Source organism: Pelobates fuscus, chromosome 13 (assembly GCF_036172605.1).
Source record: "Pelobates fuscus isolate aPelFus1 chromosome 13, aPelFus1.pri, whole genome shotgun sequence".
NCBI classification, from domain to species: Eukaryota; Metazoa; Chordata; class Amphibia; order Anura; family Pelobatidae; genus Pelobates; species Pelobates fuscus.
This window is the reverse complement of record NC_086329.1, coordinates 94575787-94599762: the sequence shown is the minus strand read 5'-3', so window position 1 is coordinate 94599762 and position 23976 is coordinate 94575787. Positions and strand designations below refer to the sequence as shown.

The 23976-nt window shown below is 39.7% G+C and overlaps 1 protein-coding gene across 2 annotated transcripts in view; it reads right to left on the bottom strand.

The window, feature by feature from the left end:
• Window positions 1-1582: 1582 nt before the first annotated feature.
• DCAF8 (DDB1 and CUL4 associated factor 8) overlaps window positions 1583-23976 on the bottom strand; it is a 60928-nt gene continuing 38534 nt past the window's right edge. For both annotated transcript variants that reach the window (XM_063440428.1, XM_063440427.1), the window contains exons 10-13: window positions 13774-13904; window positions 6983-7102; window positions 4875-4991; window positions 1583-2814 (exon numbers count right to left, since the gene is read on the bottom strand). In XM_063440428.1, the coding sequence (XP_063296498.1) occupies window positions 2695-2814; window positions 4875-4991; window positions 6983-7102; window positions 13774-13904 (488 nt within the window). In that variant the 3' untranslated portion in view covers window positions 1583-2694. The remainder of the gene's footprint in view (window positions 2815-4874; window positions 4992-6982; window positions 7103-13773; window positions 13905-23976) is intronic.

The following is a 23976-nucleotide window of genomic DNA, read 5'->3' as shown; positions in this document are numbered from 1 at the left end:
GGAGGAGGTGTATGTGAACAAATCCTGCACACTTAAAAGGGACACTCCAGGCACCCAGACCACTTCAGCTAATTTCAGTGCTCACGGACCTCCAGCGTTAGATTTTCCCCTTAGGAAAGCATTGAATAATACTTTCCTACGGGGGGTCTAATGCGCGCGGCCATCTCTGGAGGTCGGCGGGGGAGGACCTGACCCAGCGCCGAGGGGGGATGGGAGGGATGGGGCACTGCAGGATCCTTCAGTGCCAGGAAAATGGGTTTGTTTTCCTGGCACTGGAGAGTCCTTTTAAGCAACTCAAAGAGAATATCCATGCAGAAAATCTAACATTGGAGCCTCAAACATTAACTAATGTTATGAACAAAGCAATCAAAAAGTGGCAAATTGAGCTAATAAAAAAAATGGCATCTTCCGTACATAGTCGAACAAATCTCCATATGTTAAGCATTCCTTGTATGCAAGTTCATAAAAATTGATTCTTTAAAAAAAAGAAATACTGACTCCTCACACCCTACTCTGAATTTTGCCCCACCTTATATATTTAATTGAAAAATTGTTCTTTTCATTATGACAATAAAGACACAAAAACATTTTTCAGTTCTCTTATTGCATTTATTTCTATATAATATATAATCATATATTTATTTTTATTTTTTTTATTTTTAAACGTAACAATTCTCAACTTCAGAAAAATCCAGGTCAATATTCAGATTAATAAAATATCGATAAAGCAAAGCCAGTTTACTGCCTCAAAATTTGGAATTTTGGTTCTGTGAATATTTTTTTATTTTTTTTTTTCCCTTAAATGCAAACGGCTTTTTATTGACTTTTTTGGAGAATTTTTTCTTCTTTTTTTTTTGTTTGTTTTGTTTTTATTTTAATAGAATTTTAATGAAAACTGTAAAACAGAAAAAAAAAAATCAAAGTGCAAACAATCGCATTTTTTTTTATTTACAATTCCCTGCTGTGGAAGCTTTGCTAACAGCAGACGTAGAGGGAGGCAACAGACAGAAAAACAGGGCAGCACCGGGGGAAATGGAAGGGGGAAAAAAAAAAGTGACAGGGAGAGAGAAAGTTATGGAGCAGCTTGCAAGGTAATTGTATGGAGTACACGCCAGGCGTCCAATTTAATTCAAGCAGGAATTAATTCTTCAATAAGATAATTTTAACGTCCAAAAAGTGGATGAAGAAGCGATTCTGCCAATCAAAAATTCCTTTACATTAAAAACGTTTTTTACATAATAGAAAGAAAATGCTTAGAAATCCCGTTACTCTCTAACTTAGGTGAAATACTTGCCCAGTTAATTATTGGGACCAATTATTGGTTATTGAACATGTAACAAAGTGCACAATGCTTCTACTGAAAGATCGACTTGGAATTGCTCCATAGAGCCTTAAGATGTCATAAGATGTTCATTTAAATGGCTCTGAATTAAATGGCCCAACTAAAAACTTTTATTTCGCAGGTGGTACTTTTCGCAGGGTTGACCTTAAAACCTACAACCAAAACCAGTCTTTAGACGACCGTGTCACATTGTTACCCCCCTCTCAACAAAAAATATAGATCACAGTTCACAAACACATCTGAGTTACATCCATCTCTTTACTTAATCCATCAAGAGGCTCCCAATTCACCATGTATATAACAAACCTAATTCTGCAGGTATTAAGTTATATCTATTAAGTACATGGCTTTGTTTAGGCTGACGAAGAGTTACAGGATTCCAAACCTAGAGACATATTAATGTCCCCAGCTCTAATCTCCCTTTGAAAGTCCGTGTGCTACGACGGACTAAATTGAAATATCTGCATCTCTGTAGGGTCTCATGAATGAAATACATGCGTCTCAAAGACAGAGTCACAATGTGATGTGTGGAACAGACTAAATATCAATGCTGCAAAGGAAAAGAAAAAAAAAAATCCCAAAAAACAAATCAAAAAAATCAGGAGATGATCTCCACAGCTGGAAGCTTGAAGACACTTACAAGGAGACAACATCTAGTTAAAGAAATAAAATAATGGATTTTTTTTTTTTTTTTTTTTTATAGTTTACATATCACACAACCAATGAAAAGTACTGAGTACTCGTGAAACAAACTGTAATATTCTCATAAATCACTCACAGCCCCAACGTTAAGACTCTCAATGCAGTTACCGTGGTGGGAAAATGGTGAAGATGAACCTCAAAGCAGCCGGCACACGAGGACATGAATCTGATAAAACTAGAAGCAAATTGGGATAGACGCTGGTTTTAGACGGCTGCTCTTCTTTAAAGGAAGCATGTGTAATTACAAAAATAATGCTTACTCTCACAACGCCTGCTGACTCTCTTTTATCTTTACAGTCTCTCTCAGAAGCTTTCTCGTCAGACTCTTGACTCTTCTGACTCACAGGCTGCATTGAAAAAATGTATTAAAGTGTCTTCCATATTATATTCACACGAAAGCCAGAAAATCCAAAGTGCAATTTATGCGAAGCATGGGACGCCCCTTTCCAAAAACAAAACGAATGGGCAGAAGAGGAACTGCTTGGGCTATTTTGTTTTGTCATTTATTTCTTTAAACTATTGTCCTAGAACCTTAATAAAAAGCTGAAAATGTCAGTTAGTAAAGAAGTCCTCTTCATTCCCTATGCTCCTCGGAGGTTGGGTGGTGAAGACACAACACCCAGCTCAGCATGGAGCATGAGGCTGGACGCTCATGAAGGTATGCACTGGACACGGTCAGGACCCTCCTCTTCATCTTCCGAGCTGTCCGAGGAGCTTTGAGAGTCATCAGAATCAGCCTCTCCGGTCACCAAGCCAGGATCTCTTCTTCTCTATAGGAAAAACAGGATAAACACATTATGGCGACAACGCATAAAGCACATTCATACACCTCTGAAAAACGTATCCCTGGAAATATGTATTATGTAGATCCATGAGTTAGCCTTAAACTGGCTTCTTAAAGAAAAACCAGACACATCCTCTAGGTTTTACTGGCTCAAATCTCAAGGAGCCCTTGCACAGTACGGAACAGGTAAGGAAAGGCAAAGAAATAGGAAGAAATAAAAAGCAAAACAAAAAACAAAAAAAAAACCAGACATCTGAAATCATAGCGGTGTTTTCATTGGCTGATGGACTCTGAATTCAAGCTACATTCGGGTTGGCTTAAAATGTCATCAGCAACCACCAGTCAGGACAAACTCAAGGGAAACCTCAGTCTACAGTGAAATGCTGATTTTTCTGAGACAATAAAAAGTCATATTTCCTAGATTCCATATAGCTTTCTGTAAATATTTATATAAATTGAGCTTAAAGTGTGCCCACATAAATGGAGTCACTTTAAATAAAACTAACTGTATACATTGTTATAGAACATGTATGGATGAAAAGTTTGTTTTATTCCGCAATTTAACCTTCTCGGGTCAATGGTATAGCATTAAACAATGCAAATAGTTCCACAGGTAGTTTGAGTAACCACTTACCTGGTACATAGATTTTACATTTCCCTTAAGGCTGCCTGAGCATCATGGAAGTTAAACTCAGAAACACTGGGCTGCAAGGTCCGTCATGTGTAGGTGTAGATGGCGTTGAGGTGTCACATTGGGCTGGGTTTATATAAATCCCAAACTGTAGCAACTTTTTAAATTTTTTTTACTTTCCACAATGGGTTAAATAATACAGTGTAAACAGATTAAACCCTGACAATCTAGCACCTACAAGGGGTCCGAACCAATGCTAATCTAACTAAACAAGCATTTCATAAATACACCATCTAAGCAGAACACAATAAGTGTCACAAGTGGAGGATGATTAAACAACGTAGTGCCAGCTGCAATCGTGTTTGGAGCGATGCACTGGGCACAGAGAATTCAAGCTATACGACCGGCATACAGGCTGGAAGGAGATTTTGAAATAAAAGCCAAGCATAAGATAAAACCACTGGGCTCCTTGTATCTAATGACAACATTTAGGGACGATTTCAAAGTAGCCGTAATGCAGTATACAAAGCTGGTACTTATTAAGAAGACATAGGGGGGAGGGGGGGGGTTTATACACTCAGACAGTAATTGTGGATAATTGATAAAGGAATTGCAGATGTTTGTCCAAAGCAGAAAAATGACACTATTAGGATTTCGCCAGATTACCTATTTTTGGCCTAAAATGCATGACTCTGCTTAGTCGTTCAGGGATAACGACTAAGCACTTCAAATAACCTCAATTTACAGAACGTATTTTCCCCCCCTCCCCCCCCCCTTTGCTTTAAAGGACTGAATATTTTAGAGGTTGGATTGCATCCCTTGCAAAGAATACACGCTTTGCATCATTAACACAGAAGTATGCAGCTGGTTAAATAGTCTGCTTATGGGTATTCTGAATGAACCGATGGAATTTGGAATTTCAGGAAATGCAGCTTCAACAAAAAAAATAAAATAAGCATAAATACATAAATTTAAAAAAAACAGCCTCTAACGCCCATAATAAATGTTTACCATTGCACATGAATAACCCACTATAAGGATCTTTACAACCTCCCTGTTCCAAATAAATGCAAACCCTTTAGACTCATCGCTGGATATTGTGCAGGTGGAAACATGTATTAATGTTGTAATTCAGTTGCACAGAGACTGCCAACTTCTGTCATACAGGGTGACAAATACATTTTGGACTTGCAATACTATATGTTTTAATACCATGTTTTAACTGTCACCATAGAAAAACTGCTGACCTTTAGTCCAAGGGTTGGTAACACACATGACCTAACCAGGACTAAAGAAGGCAATGTCGATAAAATGTTAGGAACGGGGCACTACCATTTGGTCACGTCCGCATAACATGGGATATTTGAGTAGTCAAGGCGACCAGGAAACTCCGGCACGGTGGACATCATACTTACCCTGCGGTGTCCTCTCTGTCGCAGATGGTGCATTAGGAACCATAGCATATGATTATCAAAGAGATCTGTGTGATGTAGACTGTCTTCATCACGCTCTCGCTTATTTTTCTTAATGATCTGTAAGAAAGAAAAAAAATAAAGTATTCAAAATAATATATAAAAATCGAAACAATTTAAAGTCTATAAATACAATGAACATACATGGATTCCATATGTTGGTGGGTCTAGGTTTTGTTTGTGCCCACGCAAAAGTTGAACCCAACAAATTCCACTAAAATGACTAAGACAGTCGACTCTGAGAGCGTATTTGATTTAAAGAGTATTTTCTTAAAATTCCCTTTTTACTTCGCTCATCTTTCCTACACTTCATAATTATTAGCATGCACCCGGCATTATTTTCCTGGCTGGCAACAGTGAAGTGTTTTCAGCAATTAAGAGTTCACCAAGTATCTTTAAGCAGTCCTGTTTCAAATAACGCCCCCAAAAGAGTGAACAAGTTTACTTCTGTTTTGGACTCACCTGACTTCAGAGAGCACAGCAACACCACCATAGTAGTTTGCAAAAATCACCATCAAAATCTCCAACATTGATATCACGATGGGGAAGGAATCAGGAGTGCCACACAAGCCACTAGTTTTACTCACCCTTCGTGATATTTTTGTGTATACTTCATTCTCGGGTCCTCTACCAGAGGCCTGGGAGTCTGAGGGTTCTGAAGAGTATTTTAGACGTTCCTAGAACTGTACTCTTTTGGACCGCGATCCCAGCTGGAATTTGCAGGAGCACCTTCTCCAAAGTGGGGGTCACAGCCCTGAGTGCTCCTATTACAACACTACTGCTGCCTCTAATTTCGATCTCTAGCTCCTCTTTCAGTCCTTGGTTATTGTCCACCTTCTCATGTTTCTTCTTCCAGCTGTTGTCACTGGGCACTGCCACATCCACCAACACTGCAGTCTTCCGTTACTTGTCTACCACCACGATGTCGGGTTGGTTGGCCACTACTTGCTTGTCTGTTTAGATCTAAAAGTCCCACAGGATCTTTGCCCTGTCATTCCAACTACCCTTTTTGGTATCTCCCATCTGGACATGTGCAGGTCCAGCCCATATTCTGTACAGATATTTCGGTACACAATCCCAGCAACTTGGTTCTGTCTCTCAGTGTAGGTGTTCCCTGCTTTCATCTTGCATCTGGCTACTATGTTCTGGATTGTCTCAGAGACCTCTTTGCACAGTCTGCACCTTGGTCTTGCCTGGTGTGGTAGACTCAATTATAATGAACTGGTGCCGAGTGCTTAAAGCGGTTAGGATTAGTTCATCAGTGCGGTCTTTCGGTCCTGCATTTTCCAACCACTGGTAGGATTTTTTCATGTGAGCCACATCCACTATCTGCCGGTGGTACATCCCCTGGAGAGGTTTGTCTTGCCGTGGAAGCTCCTCCTTTTCTGCATCCTGATCTGTCTCGGGCATTCCCTTAGCATTTCATCTTTGGGAGCCATCTTCGTGATGTATTTTCCTTACGGCTGGGTGCTGGGTTTCAGGTGGAATCCTCGATTCATAGGGAGTAGTTTCTGGGTCTTGACATGAGTGGTGACCAGGTTATTGTACCATCTGGGTACCTGATGACTGGTAGGGAAGGTGTGTTGATCGCTTAGATCTTGTTCTTGCGATTGAGCTGGGACTCCAGGACATGTCTGACTCTGGAGGTTATCAGGCATGGAAAAATTGGCACTTTAAAGCCCTTACCACTGCAATCGGTGTGCTAACCTAGAGCCCCCTCCTGGACTGAACTTAATTTAACTTTATAGCATTCTGCCCACAGCACTGGTTGTACATCTATAAACATTGTGTGGCTGTCAGTATATGAGCACTGCTAGATCAGTTGTTTTAACAGTATGTTGCACAGGAGGAAACGGTTAAACTTTTCTCTACTTGTTTTGAGAGTCATTTTCTGGAATGGCTCCGGATAACGCCATATGGGTAAGGATGAGCTCAGTGCTGTGCTGACTAATCTCAAGCCCACGCACCAAGTTAATGCTTTTGAAGAACCGTCTAAGCGCCCCTCTTACTCCGAGTAATGTTAGCAAGAAAACAGAAGCTCCTTCACTTACGTCTTTCAGCCCATGCAGTTCCGTCGGTTCCTTGGCCGTGGGGATCCAGATTTTTACATCATAATCTAGGCCACTGGTGGCCAGGACTGGCAAGTGGGGATGTGGTTCCAAGCAGTTGACCTGTGGAAAGTGAGACGTTTGCTGATTAAGTTGCAGACCATCATTAGCATATCAAAAACACACACACACACAGTTATGAAAATAACGATCGGTGTGAAGAACTGCACTGCAAAATACACAATCCAGATCTTCGCAGAGAGATTCTGTTGGCATTTGCCCAGTAGAGCAAGCGGATTCCATTCTGTGTATATACCGCCATATATGAGCTCTAAGCTCTGTGAACACCGAGAGGATTAGTAAGAAATATGGCCACAATAAAAACACTGCAGATAAATGAAGCACTTAAAATGTGATTGTGCCAAATAATTGGAAGAAATAGCATGTTTACCTGTTGTTCCGATACCTCCCCCAGGCTCACAAAGGAAGCCAGTGTTCTTTCTAAGTTGCCTAATTCAAAAAAATAGCTGTGTACAAAAGTGCCCAGCAATCCCCCCGAGGTCTAATAAGCCAAGACCAAACAGCTTGCTGCAGTTAAAATATAATATTCTTAGGGAGAATTGGTTTTATTCTGAAAAATAGCAGCTAGTGGTCAATGCAGGGGATAGGAGTTGCGCAGATTGGATTAGCGCTTTCTGGAATAATGCCAAAACAAAATCGATTAAAACAAGAGCTCTTGGATTAAGCTGTAGATAAACAGCAAAAACTTTCTCCAATTAAACCTCTAGATTAATAGCTTGATGAAGGCTCCAAACCTGCACATTGTGCAGGCGGTAAATTAAAAACGGACTGGAAATATTCTATTGGGATGAAGGAAAATCGATTAAGATCTGTGTTTTAACCAACCCCTCCCTTGCATTGCAGCTTCCATTTATCACTACAAAAGGGCATTCATTATATTGCTTAAAGGAACACTATAGTGTTAGGAATACAAATATATAATCCTAATGCCATAGTGCCCTAGTCACCGTTTAGATAACCGGACCAGCACTGCAAGGGTGCCCCCCCCCCCCCCACCTCCCCCCCCCCCCCCCCACCTTGTAGCGACAGTCTCATCCAGGAAGATCCACCTCTTTGGCGGATATCAATGTTGATGATCTCAGCCAATCCGGAAGCTTGAGCAGCAAAACACCACACTGTGCTAATCAGATGGTCCTCTGAGACCATCTGACTAAATTAGATTTTTACTCTGCTTTTTAATGGAAGCACCTCTAATGGTGGTCAAACTGACAGCCACTACAGGCACTGTAGAAATGGTCTGAGTGCCTGTAGCATTTCTTTAAAAATTCCTAAAATATAACAAGAGTGGGGTACTTTAACGAACCATGTCATCTGGTCTATGCATTGTGTTCCCAAACAGCTAGCAAATGCATGCATCATAGAATTTAAAGGGACACTATAGTCACCTGAACAACTTTAGCTTAAAGGGACACTCCAGGCACCCAGACCACTTCTGCCCATTGGAGTGGTCTGGGTGCCAACTCCCACTACTCCTAACCCTGCAAGTGTAATTATTGCAGTTTTTTATAAACTGCAATAATTACCTTGCAGGGTTAACTCCACCTCTAGTGGCTGTCTACTAGACAGCCACTAGAGGTCACTTCCTCCTTCATAGCACAGGAAACCTGTGCTAGAGCGTCGCTGGACGTCCTCACGCTGTGTGAGGACCTCCAGCGTCGCTCAAATCCCCATAGGAAGGCATTGAAATTATTTTTCAATGCTTTCCTTTGGGGAGCGCTAATGCGCATTAGGTCTCCTCGGCCGGTGGGCGGGATCAGTCTCGCCCACCGGCCGACGCAATGCAGAGGAGGAGTGGCGTGGAGGAGGAGACAGCGGCGAGGGACATCGCCGCTGCCTCAGGTAAGTGACTGAAGGGGTTTTCACCCCTTCAGTAACCGGGGCTTGGGGGGTGGGAGGGAGAGGGACCCTCCAGTGCCAGGAAAACGGATCGTTTTTCTGGCACTGGAGATTCCCTTTAATGAAGCAGTTTTGATGTATAGAACATGCCCCTGCAGCCTCACTGCTCAATCCTCTGCCATTTAGGAGTTAAATCCCTTTGTTTATGAACCCTAGTCACACCTCCCTGCATGTGACTTGCACAGCCTTCCATAAACACTTCCTGTAAAGAGAGCCCTATTTAGGCTCTCTTTATTGCAAGTTCTGTTTAATTAAGATTTTATTATCCCCTGATATGTTAATAGCTTGCTAGACCCTGCAAGAGCCTCCTGTATGTGATTAAAGTTCAATTTAGAGATCGAGATACAATTATTTAAGGTAAGTTACATCTGTTTGAAAGTGAAACCAGTTTTTTTTTTCATGCAGGCTCTGTCAATCATAGCCAGGGGACGTGTGGCTAGGGCTGCATAAACAGAAACAAAGTGATTTAACTCCTAAATGACAGTGAATTGAGCAGTGAAATTGCAGGGGAATGATCTATACACTAAAACTGCTTTATTTAGCTAAAGTAATTTAGGTGACTATAGTGTTCCTTTAAAGAAAAACACTATGCTGTGAGTATAGAAGTGTATGTTGGTAACCCCTGTTGAAAACAGGGCACAACCCAGAATTCCCTCATTGCTTTGTGTGTGCAATCCCTATTCAAGTTGGATATATTGAAACCTGTGGAAGAAACATTAAATCTCCTTAACACTAAAGACTATGATATGGAGTGCAGGAGAATTTTGAATGATACCGCAACATATAAATTAATCTATAGCGACCCCACACTGGACACAAAACAACGCCTTTTCCATATTTTAGAGAAAGGGAAGTTCTTAAACATTTTAACCAAAAAAGAACTGGAGTTTGTCATGGTGATATATCCAAAAAAACCAGTATTTTACCAATTACCAAAAATCCACAAAAACCTCTCAAATCCCCCGGGAAGACCCATTATCTCTGGGATAGGATCACTAACATGCAATTTATCCCAGTATATAGACGTCATATTGCAACCATTTGTTAAAAAAGCAAGATCCTACCTAAAAGACAGTGGAGACCTTTTGAGAAAAATAGAAGGCCTAAAATGGGACCAGGACTACTATATGGTGACTTGTGATGTAACATCCTTGTACACCGTCATTAAACACGACCAGGGGATAGAGGCAATAAGAAAAACATTATATGAAGAACCCACAATGCTAATGGAACAAGTGGAATTTTTGATTGAGTGCATCGATTTTATATTAAATAACAACTTTTTTTGGTATGGCAGTGACATATATCTACAGACCAATGGTACCGCTATGGGGACCAGGTTCGCCCCCAGCTATGCCAACATCTTTATGGCCCACTGGGAGAATCTATTTATTTGGCACGGGCACCAGTGGGAGGCGAACCTGGTCTTCTATAGACGGTACATTGATGATTGTTTTTTTGTGTGGAAGGGGGAGGAGACGGAACTTATCAATTTCCTGGCATACATTAACCAGAACATATATAATCTATCATTTACATACAAATATAGCTCTACAGACATCGATTTTTTGGATTTGATCCTCTATACCGACTCACAGAATATTTTAAAATCAAAGACCTTTTTCAAGAGTGTGGACGTAAATAGTTACATTTGGACTTCAAGCTGTCACTATCCATCATGGCTGTCAAATGTCCCATTTGGCCAATTTTTAAAGGTCAAAAAGAACTGCACGGACCCTGAGGTATATGAATCGCAAGCACTAAAAGTAAAACAGCAGTTTGCTGAGAAAGACTACAGCGAGGAATCACTGGAACTAGCTCTCCGAAAAGTGAAAACAATAGAGCGCACGACCCTTTTACAAACTAAGCAGGAGAAAGCCAAAAGGGACAAGGATACGGAAAACATGTGTCCGGTGGTGTTCAACTATAGTGCACAAGCGAACTTTATAAAGGCGAGTGTACAAAAGCATTGGCATCTACTCCGGCAAGACCCGGCTCTAGCCACACTTTTACCTATACGACCCAGGATAATATTCAGGGGGGCCCCTACATTACAGGATAGATTAGTTCATAGTTATCATAAACCTATGAAACCCACTCACTTTTTAACAAGTCAAAAGGGATTCTACAAATGTGGGAACTGTAACATATGTAAAACCAGTTCCAAAGGAAAAAACCAAACCTCCTTCCAGTCATCAGTCACAAAAGAAACCTACAATATCAAACACTGCATCACTTGCAATACCAAACAAGTGATCTACAAGTTGGAGTGTCCTTGTGGCCTCCAATACGTGGGTCAAACAAAAAGGATACTCAAAATTAGACTCAGAGAACATGTCTACAACATCAAAAGGGGCTTTGAGCAACATTCTCTCTCCAACCACTTTAGAACACACCACAACAGAGATCCAACACTTCTTTCATACTGTGGGATAGAGAAGGTGGAAATACCATGGAGGGGAGGCGAACCAAGCAAAACCCTAACATACCGGGAAATGTTCTGGATCTATACCTTAAAGACCCTGACCCCTTTGGGTCTGAATGCTGAACTAGAATTAGCTAACATACTATAAAGGAGAACCGGAACTGTAATTAGCTTTGGATTATCACGTACTAAAAAGAAATAGCTTAAGCCTCAAATTCCAGATTTCTCTCAAGTTCTGAGCTTTTCTAGAAAAGAAGTAGTATATTAGTCCCCATATCTTCTCATGTGTTTCTGTCTTAACCATGGGCTCTGAGCTCTAGGTTCATCCAAAGATTTAAAATCCTCTAAAAAAAATTTTCTTTTTTACAAATTTATAAAATTATCACGCTTTAGGATGTCTTGTTATTGAGTTTCAGTCCTGATGGGAAAACTCGAAACAAAGTATATATCCCGAAACCTTTTACAGTATAATTATACTTGTCCTTATGCTAATACATAATTTAAACACAATTTAAACACTTTTAATTAATGACATCACATCAAAATGTGATTATATGCAATTATTGCAAATGTCTGTTCTTATGACTGTTCCATGACAAACGTAAATAATTATGTCAGAATTAAGCTAGATCTATAAATGTGTAATAAGCATCACTACAGAGTAGCTTTATATTTCAATTTCAATTTGATGTGTTATGAGTGCAGATGCACTAATTTTAGTCCATACAAACATTGTATTTTACTATATTTTATCATATGTTTTATAAGCAAGCTTTCCTCAGCTCTCCCCTATGTAAAACATTTTTTTCATTCATTTTTCAAAAAAAGGAGTGTATCCCTTTAAGAAATTTAAAAATTTTTTTTACCCGGCAAGGTATAAAACTGCCACTTCAAGCCTCAAGCACCTATCTTGAAAAAGCCCTCTGTGGAAGGGCGAAACGCGTCGATAGGGTGCTTTTTTCTTCATTGAGAACTACCATTTGCAGCAGACTGCACCAGCGCCTACCAGAAGCCGGTTTTTCCAGCCAGCATTTTCCCTTTGAGCATATTACCGACAACCTACCCGAGTGCACCGGAGAGGAGCTGTCATAGGGAAACACACAAGCCGCTGGGACAGATCTATTTGCCTGCTATATATATTACGATGAGTACTACATTTTATTTTATGTAAGAGTCTTATGTTGGGGGGGGATCCTTTTAACTTTGTTCCTGTATATTGGACAATAAATACCTTTTTGATACAGTATTACGCTATGTATCTTTCCCTGTCTCCGTTTTTTTAAAGGTATCTCAACTCACTTTCGAGTCCCTGCAAATCATTACGAAATTTGGATTTTTTTTTCAGGACTTTGTTACAGATAGAACATTTGGACACATTTTTATCTTTTTCCCCTTTTTTTCTTTTTTCTGTGATCTATATGATTTTTTTATACTATTGTTTTTTTCATACTAAATGCCCCCTTTTTATTTTTAAAGGGGAATATCTACTAAGCGCTGAAACTCATATGCCAAGGAGTTCAATATGAATTGCAAGTTTCAGGCCAAAATAGGAGAATCTGAAAAATTCAGCAAGTCAGCCATGTTTTCACTCCAGAATGTAACCCCTAAAGGACACATGACATGTGTGACATGTCATGACTCCCTTTTATTCCAGAAGTTTGGTCCTTAAAGGGTTAAGCTTTCCTTTAGTACTCTATAATTCACAAAACGGTTAAAGGGACACTATAGTCACCAAAACAACTTAATGAAGTAGTTTTGGTGTATAGATCATTCCATTGCAGTCTCACTGCTCAATTATCTGCCATTTAGGAGTTAAGCCACTTTGTTTATAGAGCCCTAGTCACACCTCCCTGCATGTGATTTAAACAGACTTCCTAAACACTTCCTGTAAAGAGTCACCTAATGTTTACACTTGCTTTATTGAAAATTCTGTTTAATGTAGATTTTCTTAACTCCTGCACTGTTGTTGATAGCTTGCTACACCTTGCAGGTGCTTATTGTATGTAATTGATGTTTATGCTAAGTTACATCTGATTGAAAGTGAAACCATTTTCTTCATGCAGGCTGTGTCAGTCAGAGCCAGGGGAGGTGTTGCTAGGGCTGCATAAACAGAAACAAAGAGATTTAACTCCAGAATGGCATTGAATTGAGCAGTTAAACATCAGAGGTATGATCTACACACCAAAACGGCTTCATTAAGCAAAAGCTTTTTTGGTGACTATTGTGTTCTTTTAAAGGATCAGAAGACTAGCTTAAGAATCAGCAATGTAACCAAGTACTAAAAACGTGCAGAATAGGAAATGTGCTACGGATTTTATATTTGAGGATCTTAATGATAACCATGACTATTTCCACTGTGAAAACGAGGTGAAGAGATTTAGGAAATACTCACCACGCCCCCCTTGTCACCATCCATGAACTGCACAATCTGACAGGAGGATTTCTCCCAGAGGAATATGTGGCCGCAATCGCTGCCGCTAACCACAAACTCGCTGTTCGGGCCGTAAAAATTCACTCCTTTCACTGAAAAGAGAAAACGACAAAAACAAAAAATAAAAAGTTATAAAAGAAGCATGTAAAAAAAATGATAAGAGCTGGAATATATACCAATTGCACTTTTTGACCATTTACAGCCTGTTAGATGGAATATTTATGTGCTGGCAATATTGTATATAAGATTTAAGAGAATTTTTAAGGAGACGGGTCCACTTCGCAGCATGTGGATGACAGGCAAAGAAATTGGGAATATAATCTATACAAAAGAAAATTAAAATAGCTCTACTAAAAATAAATAAATAAAAAACCTCTACAGGCAAGGCACTGGCATGGATGTTGAGCCAAGGGAAAGGCATAAGGACTCCTTTAGTACTGCACTAAGGATTTTGGCCCCCTTTAAATCCCTAGCTTTAGTAGTCAAGACCCAGACTTGAATTGTTTAGTGCTGGGAGACTGCTGGCACTGTTCTCCATTCAGTATTAAAGGAATACAAACATGTATTACTAACACTATAGTGCTAATGTGGCTGTTTAGGTGACCACCCCTCTTTTCTCCAGCACCACGCCGGTCTTGCCGCATCTGCCCATTCAGTCTTAATGATCTCAACCAATCAAATCCTTTCCAAAGGAAAGCATTGGGAGGCTATTGGCATGCCGTCAAAAAGCCGCACTGCGACAATCAGCATCTCCTAGCAGAGATGCCTTGAATCAATGCATCTCATCGGGGAGCATTCAGCGTCACGATGCAAAGCGCGAAAATGAAAAACGCAGGAAGCACCTCTAGTGGCCGTCTGAATGACTACCACAAGAGGTGTTACTAGGCAGTATTGTAAACACTGCCTTTTCTCTGAAAACGCAGATTTTACAGTGCTAAGACTGCAGGTACAGACTATAGTCACCAGAACCACTACATCAAAATGGTAGTGGTTCTAGTGACCCTTTAAACAATTTTCAAGCAGTTTAACAGTGAATGAGGGACCCTGGCCTCCCACAGGCAGAGATTACACCCTTCCTTGTAGTTATACTGATTCATACCTGCAATGGCACTGTGATAGGGTGAATGTAGTCAGCTGGCACTATCAATCACAGCCAGCCATTGCTGTTACGGCTAATGCTTCCTCATTAGCCCAAGCAGCACCGAAGGGATGGGTTACTGGGGACTCTCGTTTAGTACTAAAACATTAAAAATGGTTTCATGCTGAATGGAAGGACAGCACTAAGGGACTCCAAAGAATATAACCATCTAAATTAGATGAAGCAGTTATGGTGCCTACAATGTCCCTTTAAAGTTTGTATTTGTAGATTTAATTTGCCAATAATGGGCTCTAAAGCAGTGCCAATATTAATTCACAACGACACTCAGCCTGAAGGGTGAGGACTTGGAGGGGTGAAACAGATCTGCCTAAAAAGGGTTGTAGACTAGGATAGTATGACAACATAACTGATCATTTCCTATTTAAAATAGAAATATTAATGATTTTGTTAATAAAAATAAAACAAGTCTAATACAGTCTGATTATATGTTAAATTAGAATGGATAAAGAGCGGTTATGGCCATACACAATCCAAATGGCTTAAACAGTGAATAATGCACAGTGTCACGGATTCACAGACACGTTCGGTCTTTATTTTTTGCAGTCTTTGGTTAGAAATGGCAAGGCAGGAGACGAGGAAGGTAATGTAAATGTATGCATTACAGATTAATACACAGAGGCTGTTACACACGTCTAAGCTTGCTTAAAGGAACACTATAGTCACCTAAGTTACTTTAGCTAAATAAAGCAGTTTTAGTGTATAGATCATTCCCCTGCAATTTCACTGCTCAATTCACAGTCATTTAGGAGTTAAATCACTTTGTTTCTGTTTATGCAGCCCTAGCCACACCTCCCCTGGCTATGATTGACAGAGCCTGCATGAAAAAAAAAAACTGGTTTCACTTTCAAACAGATGTAATTTACCTTAAATAATTGTATCTCAATCTCTAAATTGAACTTTAATCACATACAGGAGGCTCTTGCAGGGTCTAGCAAGCTATTAACATAGCAGGGGATAAGAAAATCTTAATTAAACAGAACTTGCAATAAAGAAAGCGTTTATGGAAGGCGGTGCAAGTCACATGCAGGGAGGTGTGACTAGGGTTCATAAACAAAGGGATTTAACTCCTAAATGGCAGAGGATTGAGCAGTGAGGCTGCAGGGGCATGTTCTATACACCAAAACTGCTTCATTAAACTAGAGTTGTTCAGGTGACTATAGTGTCCCTTTAAGAGCTGTACAGGAAACTTGTCCATACTCCCCAGCTAGTAAATGAAATGCACTGGAGGAGGACTCTGACGATTTGCATGGTTAGTTCCCAATCGTCTCTAAGTTACAAATGTTATAACAGCTGGCCAGACAACATTAAAAGGACAAGGCTTGGTGTGGATGACTAACATGAGAGGTGGGCACCAGGTACTTTGGCGAACCAATAATGAATTAGGAGCTCTGGACACCAGGAGGCTATGCTTGTGGTTCTACTGACGCAAGACGTAGCACTACACAAAACAGGAAAAGTAATAAATAATAATAATAATAGTAAAAGGCACATTTACTCCCCCTGCTGGATTTGTTTCAAAATTAGTCACATGAAAATATCAGCTACCAGCTACTTCAAATAATGTTTATTTCATTTTTTTTTTAGAAAAAAAGTGCCAAAAAATATAAATTAAAATAATAAAAACCCAACAAACACCCAAAAGATACAAAATCAAAATGACAACCAAACATAACTGCAGAGCATGGAAAATCTTTGAAATCGTTTTACTAGAGAAGGTTTAGCCATCAGGTAGCAGCAAACCAATAACACATCAAGAGAAATTACAGAGAGGGGGATGGGATCACCACTTCGCAATCTGAGAAAAATCACACATCCCATCACAGGCTGCAACGTCCCATGATTTTTAATGAAGACTAAAGTATTAAGAAATAAAACTCATTATAGGCCTGCAATTCTTCTTTGCCACCACTTTTTCTTAACTGCTTGTCTCTTCAAATATTGCAGTTCCCTTTCTTATCCAATATTTAACCCCTTAAGGACACATGACATGTGTGACATGTCATAATTCCCTTTTATTCCAGAAGTTTGGTCCTTAAGGGGTTAAAGGACTGGGCACCATAACAACTTAAATCTGGATGAAGTTGTTATGGTGCCCTGGAGCCAGCTTACCTTTAGGGGTTAACTCTAAATTATTGAATCCAGCGCTATTTAGCGCCGTACTACCCTTCCGCTTCTCTCTACGTCTTGAAACAGGAGGCCTTGGACAGTGGTCAGCTGATGCTCTAAACCAATCAGTAGATCCCCATTCACAAAAAAAGCTTAAGAAAACAAACATTTTCTCAAGCTGTTTTTACAAATGGGGAGCTACTGAATTGTTTAGTGTCAGACACTCTAATCCAATCAGCGGTGCCACTGTATAAGGCGTCCTGTTTCAAGAATTGGTTTGACTCCTTACCTGGGCTTCACAAGTGCCACTGCACGCGTACACTACTTCCAACAGAGAGACAGACGTTCCTCCGCAGAAACGTCTATGAGCTAAGCTCACTGGAGAACTATCTGCTGATGTGGTTATGGTTCTTGGAGTGTTTACTAAGTAAGTTCTAAACTAATTAAATGATATTTAAAATAAGATTTAGCTCTCCTGCAGTCATTTGTTTTACAGAAACAGGCAATTATATAACTGGACGTTGTAGATGACACTAGAGTAGCTTTGTCAGTAGCATTTCTAAGGGGTTAAAACCTGCACCCAATATACTGATTATATAACAGAAGAGTTAGCTGCAGCCAGTGGTAAGTGGATTGGAATATAAACCTTGATATTATGAATACGTTGGAGCTGACGCAGAATATTTAAAGGGTAAGCCAGCCTGCTCCACCTTAGGAGACAATTTTCTATGATCCTGTGAATCATAGCCCTAAACTCTCTAAAATGTACTATTCCAACAAATCTAGAGACAGAGAGCCCCTTGATGGATAGGAGGCAACTAAATACAATGTATATAGTATACAGTACAGAAAACCACGCGTCAGAAAAAGGATTTTGCTAACAAACAGCTTTAATCTAATACAGAGCTCAAAATGTGAACTTTTACATTTATTTAATGATACCATCTAGTCCACGTTGACACCACTAATTCTCCCCTCTCCCCAATATAATTAATCTAGCCCCCCACTGCATATTTTAATTAAAGGGATTCTATAGGCACCAAAACAACCATAGCGTAATTAATAAAGCAGCTTTTAGGTATAGACCGTGCCCCTGCAGTCCAACTGCTCAATGGCTCACTGCCATTTGGGAGCTTAAGCACGGTTTCTGCAGCCCTAGTCACATCTCCATGCATATCACTTACACAGCCTTCCTAAACACTTCCTGTAAAGAGAATGTATAATCTCCTGCTCTGTTAATAGCCTTCTAGACCCTGCAGGAGTCTCCTGTGTGTAATTAAAGTTCACTTTACAGAACATTATATAAAATTTGTAAAGCGATTGAAAATGAAACCATTTAGTTTTCATGCTGGTTGTGTAAGTCACAGCCAGGGGAAGTGTAGCTAGGGCTGAATAAACAGAAACAAAAGTGATTTATCTCCTAAAAGGCAGAGAATGGAGCAGGGAGATCATCTATACACCAAAACTTCATTAAAGGGAGACTACAGTCACCAACACAACTAAAGCTTAAGAGTTAAATCACTTTGTTTATACAGACTTAGCCACACCTCCCTGCATGTGACTTCCAGAGCCTAAACACTTCCTGTAAAGAGTCATCTAATGCATACACTACCTTTAAAGCAAATGCAGTTTCATTTAGAATTTCTTATCTCCTGCTCTAGACCCTGCAGGAGCCTCCTGTATGCAATTCAAATTCAATTTACAGAGCAGGAGATAAAAACTTTAAGAGTAAGTTACATTTGATTGAAAATAAAAAACATTTGGTTTTCATGCAGGCTATGTGTGTCAGTCAGGGGAGGTGTGGCTAAGGCTGCATAAACAGATACAAAAGTGATTTAACTCCTAAATGCCAGTGAATTGAACACTGAAACTTCATGATCTATGCGCACAAACTGCTTCATTAAGCCAAAGTTGTGTTAATGCCTATAGCATCCCTTTAAAGGGCTACTCCAACCACCATGACCACTTCAGTTATTTGAAGTAGTCATTGTTTTTAGGAGTCAGTATTGGCAGAGTTTCTGTTTGAAACACTGTATATCCAGAGATATTTGTAATTGTGTGCTGGGGGCTTGTTGCACTTATGAAGCCCAGAACTCCGTTTCAGGCAGCCAATGTCAATATTGTGCATAAATTACATCTGTTGTCAACACGCACTTGTGAAAGAATTTACTTTGATTCCAAGGTTAAAGCTTGTAGGTGTCATATTAGATGGCCTATATTCAAATTGTCTAACTTGGACTCAGGAAATGCTTAAAACGCCACCTGAGCTGTCTCTCCTAAATCAGTCTGTTCCTTCTCTTTCCCTGAACGTATCTGTTATATGTACATGACGTTCATCCCTATGTCTTATCTGTACTCCTTCCCTGTTATTTCACTCCCTTCCTATGAGTATTTGCACGTAAGCACTTACGTTTTAATGTCTAAAAGCACAAACTGAAAAAATAAACCTCAGACGCTTATTTTGATAACCAACACGAGTCTGGTGTCAGATTCACGCTTCTCCAAGTGCACCTGATACAATTTGGGTTCTCTTGAATAGAACAAAGATCGATATTGGATCTATAACACACTGCATGCTGACAGACATCAAAATCTTCCCCTTGCAAGCAGAACGCCAGCAAGCTCTCCGGCAAAATGGTCTAATCACAGGCTTCTGTGTAAGAAGCCTGTAATTGTATCTCATGTGGTAAGAGTATAAACTGAGAGGGGTGACCTTCCTAATGGTGCCCAAAAGGGGAAATATAAAGCCAAAAAGGTCCCTCTCAATAGGGGTGTTAGTAACCCTGTAACGCTGCTTATATATTTAGATGTATATATTTTTAAAGAGAAAATATGTTTTAAAACATTTTGCATACACCCCCCATCCCCCATTCTTAAATGCTTTTTGCTGGTACCCGAAAATAGGGGTCTAAATATAACTACAAGTATGAGAAACCTCACACTGAGCAGAATGGAGCCTATGAGCTAGCCCAACCACCCCCACCCCTCACATAATATGCATATAAGCAGGCAGTTTGGTAGATTTATAGTTGAACATTTTCATGTCTATGCAAACTGAATATTTCTAATCTTTGCAAAGGGTCTGATCTGAATTATAACCCTTGCAGTGCTGGGTTACACGTGTAAAGAGGGGGAAAAAAGGGGTAGTTTCAACCTAAAGTTACCCTATAAGTAAGAAGCACACCTACAAGTACAGACACCTTGCATGTCTTCCTGGCAGTCATGGGTGGAATGTACTGAAGAGCGGGTGAAGAGCTGGAGAAGCATTGAACCTGTGTTGCATACAAAGTTCCACAGGCTGTTCTAGCAAACCTTTATGTTGGGTGAGGAAGACTGTCAAAGGGACGCTCAATGCATTTAAACCAGCCGCTGCTTAGAAAGTGGTGAAGGAAGTCTCCTGATTCTGTCTGCATGCTGAGCTTAGCTTAGAACGGCAGGGATTTGAAACAATCCCACTGCTTAGTTTCTAATGTCACAGAAGGAAATTAGATCTTAATTTCTGTCCATACAAAACCGCATTTGTTTCAGCAGTTCCAAACATCCTATCTGATGAATGGAACTTCAATCAGTGGCTGAACTGAAGTTTGTGCTTTAATTCAGTTAGGAATCAGCTACCTGCAGTATATTTCTCTCTGCATAGATAAAAAAAAAATATATTCTGGCCTGCAAGGCTGTGCCAGCGCATGCTGGCCAAAGATATATAACTCTGTCAAACTTGAGCTGGCACGGTCTATGCCAAGTATGTCCAAGGAAGGGAACACAAGCCTGCAGGTTTCTAATCTCTGCAGAGTGTTAAACAGCAGCTGCCAACTATACTGCTTAGAGGGTCAGTCTATGCAACAGAACTACAGGAGACCCCCAAGGCACTGTTCTCGGGTAGCTGACAAACCCCTGAACGGTTTGATGTTTATCAGTCTCCTCCTGACTCCTTCAGATCAGTCCCTCTTCTGATTGGTTTAAACCAAACAGACTTATAATGCGCAAAAGTCATTTTGGGATTACAGTGCAAATGCAGAGTGGGAGGGTTATGGATGGAGCCAGTAAACAGTGCTTTGATAGAAAACTATAGGTAGGCCCTCGTAACCTCAACATCTTGAAGTTGTAGTTATGGTGGGCTTGTGTCTATAGGATTACAATTTTGTTGGCATATAAAAAGCTTTCTTGAATCACCACTTTCGCCATTTCTTCCTTATTTTTCAGGAACTTTTTAAACACAGCGCTGTCAGTATCTGAGATCTTTGCACATTTTGCAAACACCCCAATTGGTGACATCTCCGCTTGGTGTGGAATTGGCCAGGGGTGCAGCAGAGGTGATATATGTGAACCACTATTTTCTTTCTTGGGGTCCTGGCGCTTTATCCGCCAGGAGCCCACATCAGTGTTGCATGCATCAGATTATACCACTGAGGTCTACGGTGAATACAATGCGTCCTCAGGAGCCTACATAGACATTGTCTCACAATCAGCAGAACAGTGCCTTTTTCCCTCAACCATCCTGAGACAGCTGGGGGATCTGACAAAACTTGATGGCAGTCGTTCTGCCTTTATCAAGCAGACAAAAAATAGCCCCTTACTTTGTCTTATGATATTTTTTGACTTTTCAGTGTTTAGCACAGTCAATGTGAATTTTCATAAAAATGTTATATATATTGTTTATGTACATCTTGGTTTTACTTTAAAGGCTGGGCCTTGCAATACCATATGGCGTAGGGTTAAAGGACCTTTAAGGGATCCTAGTTATGTGGCAGAGGGTGATCTAGAATGTCTCTCATCACCTGATAGGAGGATGACGTAGGTGCGTCCACAAGCGCGCACGTACGAGGGGGCGGAGTCACGTAGGTCGATGGTGGAAGAGCGTGGCGGGAAGTAAATGCACGAGCGTCGGAGTGGGAAAGCGGTGAGGAGCAGAGCAGGATATTCGGAGGCTGTATACTCAGAGGGTATCTGGAGCGTTGGAGCAGAGACATGGACGGAAAGTGAAAGCTGGTACTGGAGACAAAATCCCCCAGGCAGATAAGTGGCATAATTATTTTATGAAAGAGGAGGTCATAATATAAAAAAAAAAAAGAGAAAAAGAGACAAGAAGGGAAAAGAAAGGGAGGAAAGAAAAAAAAAATATACTAGCCAGATTTGCTATTAGTCCCAATTAAGGTGCAGTTTTTTCTTAATCATATCCTTGTCCCAGACAAGTTTTGAAGAAATGGCTCCTAAAACACAGGAGAAATCAACCCTAAAAAGGATAAGAAAAATTCTAAACCTGAAAGGGAAGAAACTACTTTTTTTCTCACCAGTTAATAAAAAAAAAAATAAAATAAAAAACAGAGGAGGAGGACTCGTTAATTACATCGAGACTAGAACAGACATTAAATAGCTCTGAAAATTCTCTGGGTAATCAGATTACCACAGAGTTTCTGAAGAAATGTCTAAACACTCAGTCAGAAACATTAATGAAACAAATCAATCAGAACTGAGAGGAGATCTTAAATCAAATGAAACTCCTAACTGAGAAAATAAACATGGCTGAAGAAAAAAAATTAACTGTTTGGAATTTCAAGAGAAACTGATGAAAGATCAAAATATCCAACTATTGGAAAAAATTAAGGAAATGGAAAGAAAATTGGGCGATTTGGAGAATCGCTCAAGACTCAATAATTTGGAACATTTCAGAAAAGATAACTCAGGATAAGATCCCAGATTTCCTGTTAAATTTATGGAAAGCCTGGGGGATAGAGATAGAGAAATTCAACTATTGCCCAGAAAGATACCACAGATTGTACAGACCAAAAAATATTCCAGATACCAAAGCAAGAGATATAATCTGTTGTTTTCAATCTTTTCAATTTAAAGAGGAAATTCAAAAAGCAAGTAGAGCCAAGAAACCACAAGGAGAAGAATTTAGAGATATTATTCTCAGATTTGTCTTTCTTTACTAGAATGCAAAGGAAAACATTTGCACCTGCTACAGCTATACTAAGAACCCATAAGATAAAATATACATGGGGATTCCCCACCGCAATAAGAACCTACATAAATGACCATCTTGAGGTCTTTGATTCAGTAGATAAAGCTATGGCATGGATAAAAGAGAAAAAGCTGATGTAACAGAAAAAGTCCTGGGGGTGGGTTATTAGGAAATGAATATTTAGCACTATTATAAAACGAGGAAGATTTTTGTCACTGTATCTAAAAGAAATTCTTTAGCAAAATAAGACATGGACACTAAATTTATACCCGTAGATTAATAAGTAAGATGCAATAGGGCACACGAAGATTTTAGGTAAGAAATTTAACACGAGTAAAGATGAGAATAGTTCTAAACACGATTAAAAGATGCACATAGCTTAAGTATATGGAATTGGCTAGAAGCTGAACAATATTACCTAGAGCTATATATATATATATATATGAATATATATATATATATATATAAATACATTTTACAAGCAATATATAAGATATTCCTTTAAATATTTTTAGTCAACAAGAGGAAGATACTCACAAGCACAAGTGTACATTCACATACAGTAAAGTACATTATAATGGAACAAATGTAAACACTTAGGCACTTAAGATACTTGTTTTTTAATTTTTATTTTTTAAATCCTATGATTAGAATATCGCAAAATAATGAAGGGGTTACCAGAGATATCAAGCAATAACCAATCAAGAATTCTATTGTAATAATAGAGAAATGAAATTGAAATTCTATATAAGTTAGGCGCTTCCTTTTCCCGACGCCACAATTGATCAACGTACCCCGCCCGTAAGTTCTAAGTAGAACTTAGTAATTGCCTTGATAAGGCATCCAATTATGTAGGTCTCCTGGAATTAGAGACCAATATAAAGATGATAGTATGAATGTGTATTAATGGAGGATGAGTATGAATAGTACAGTTGTG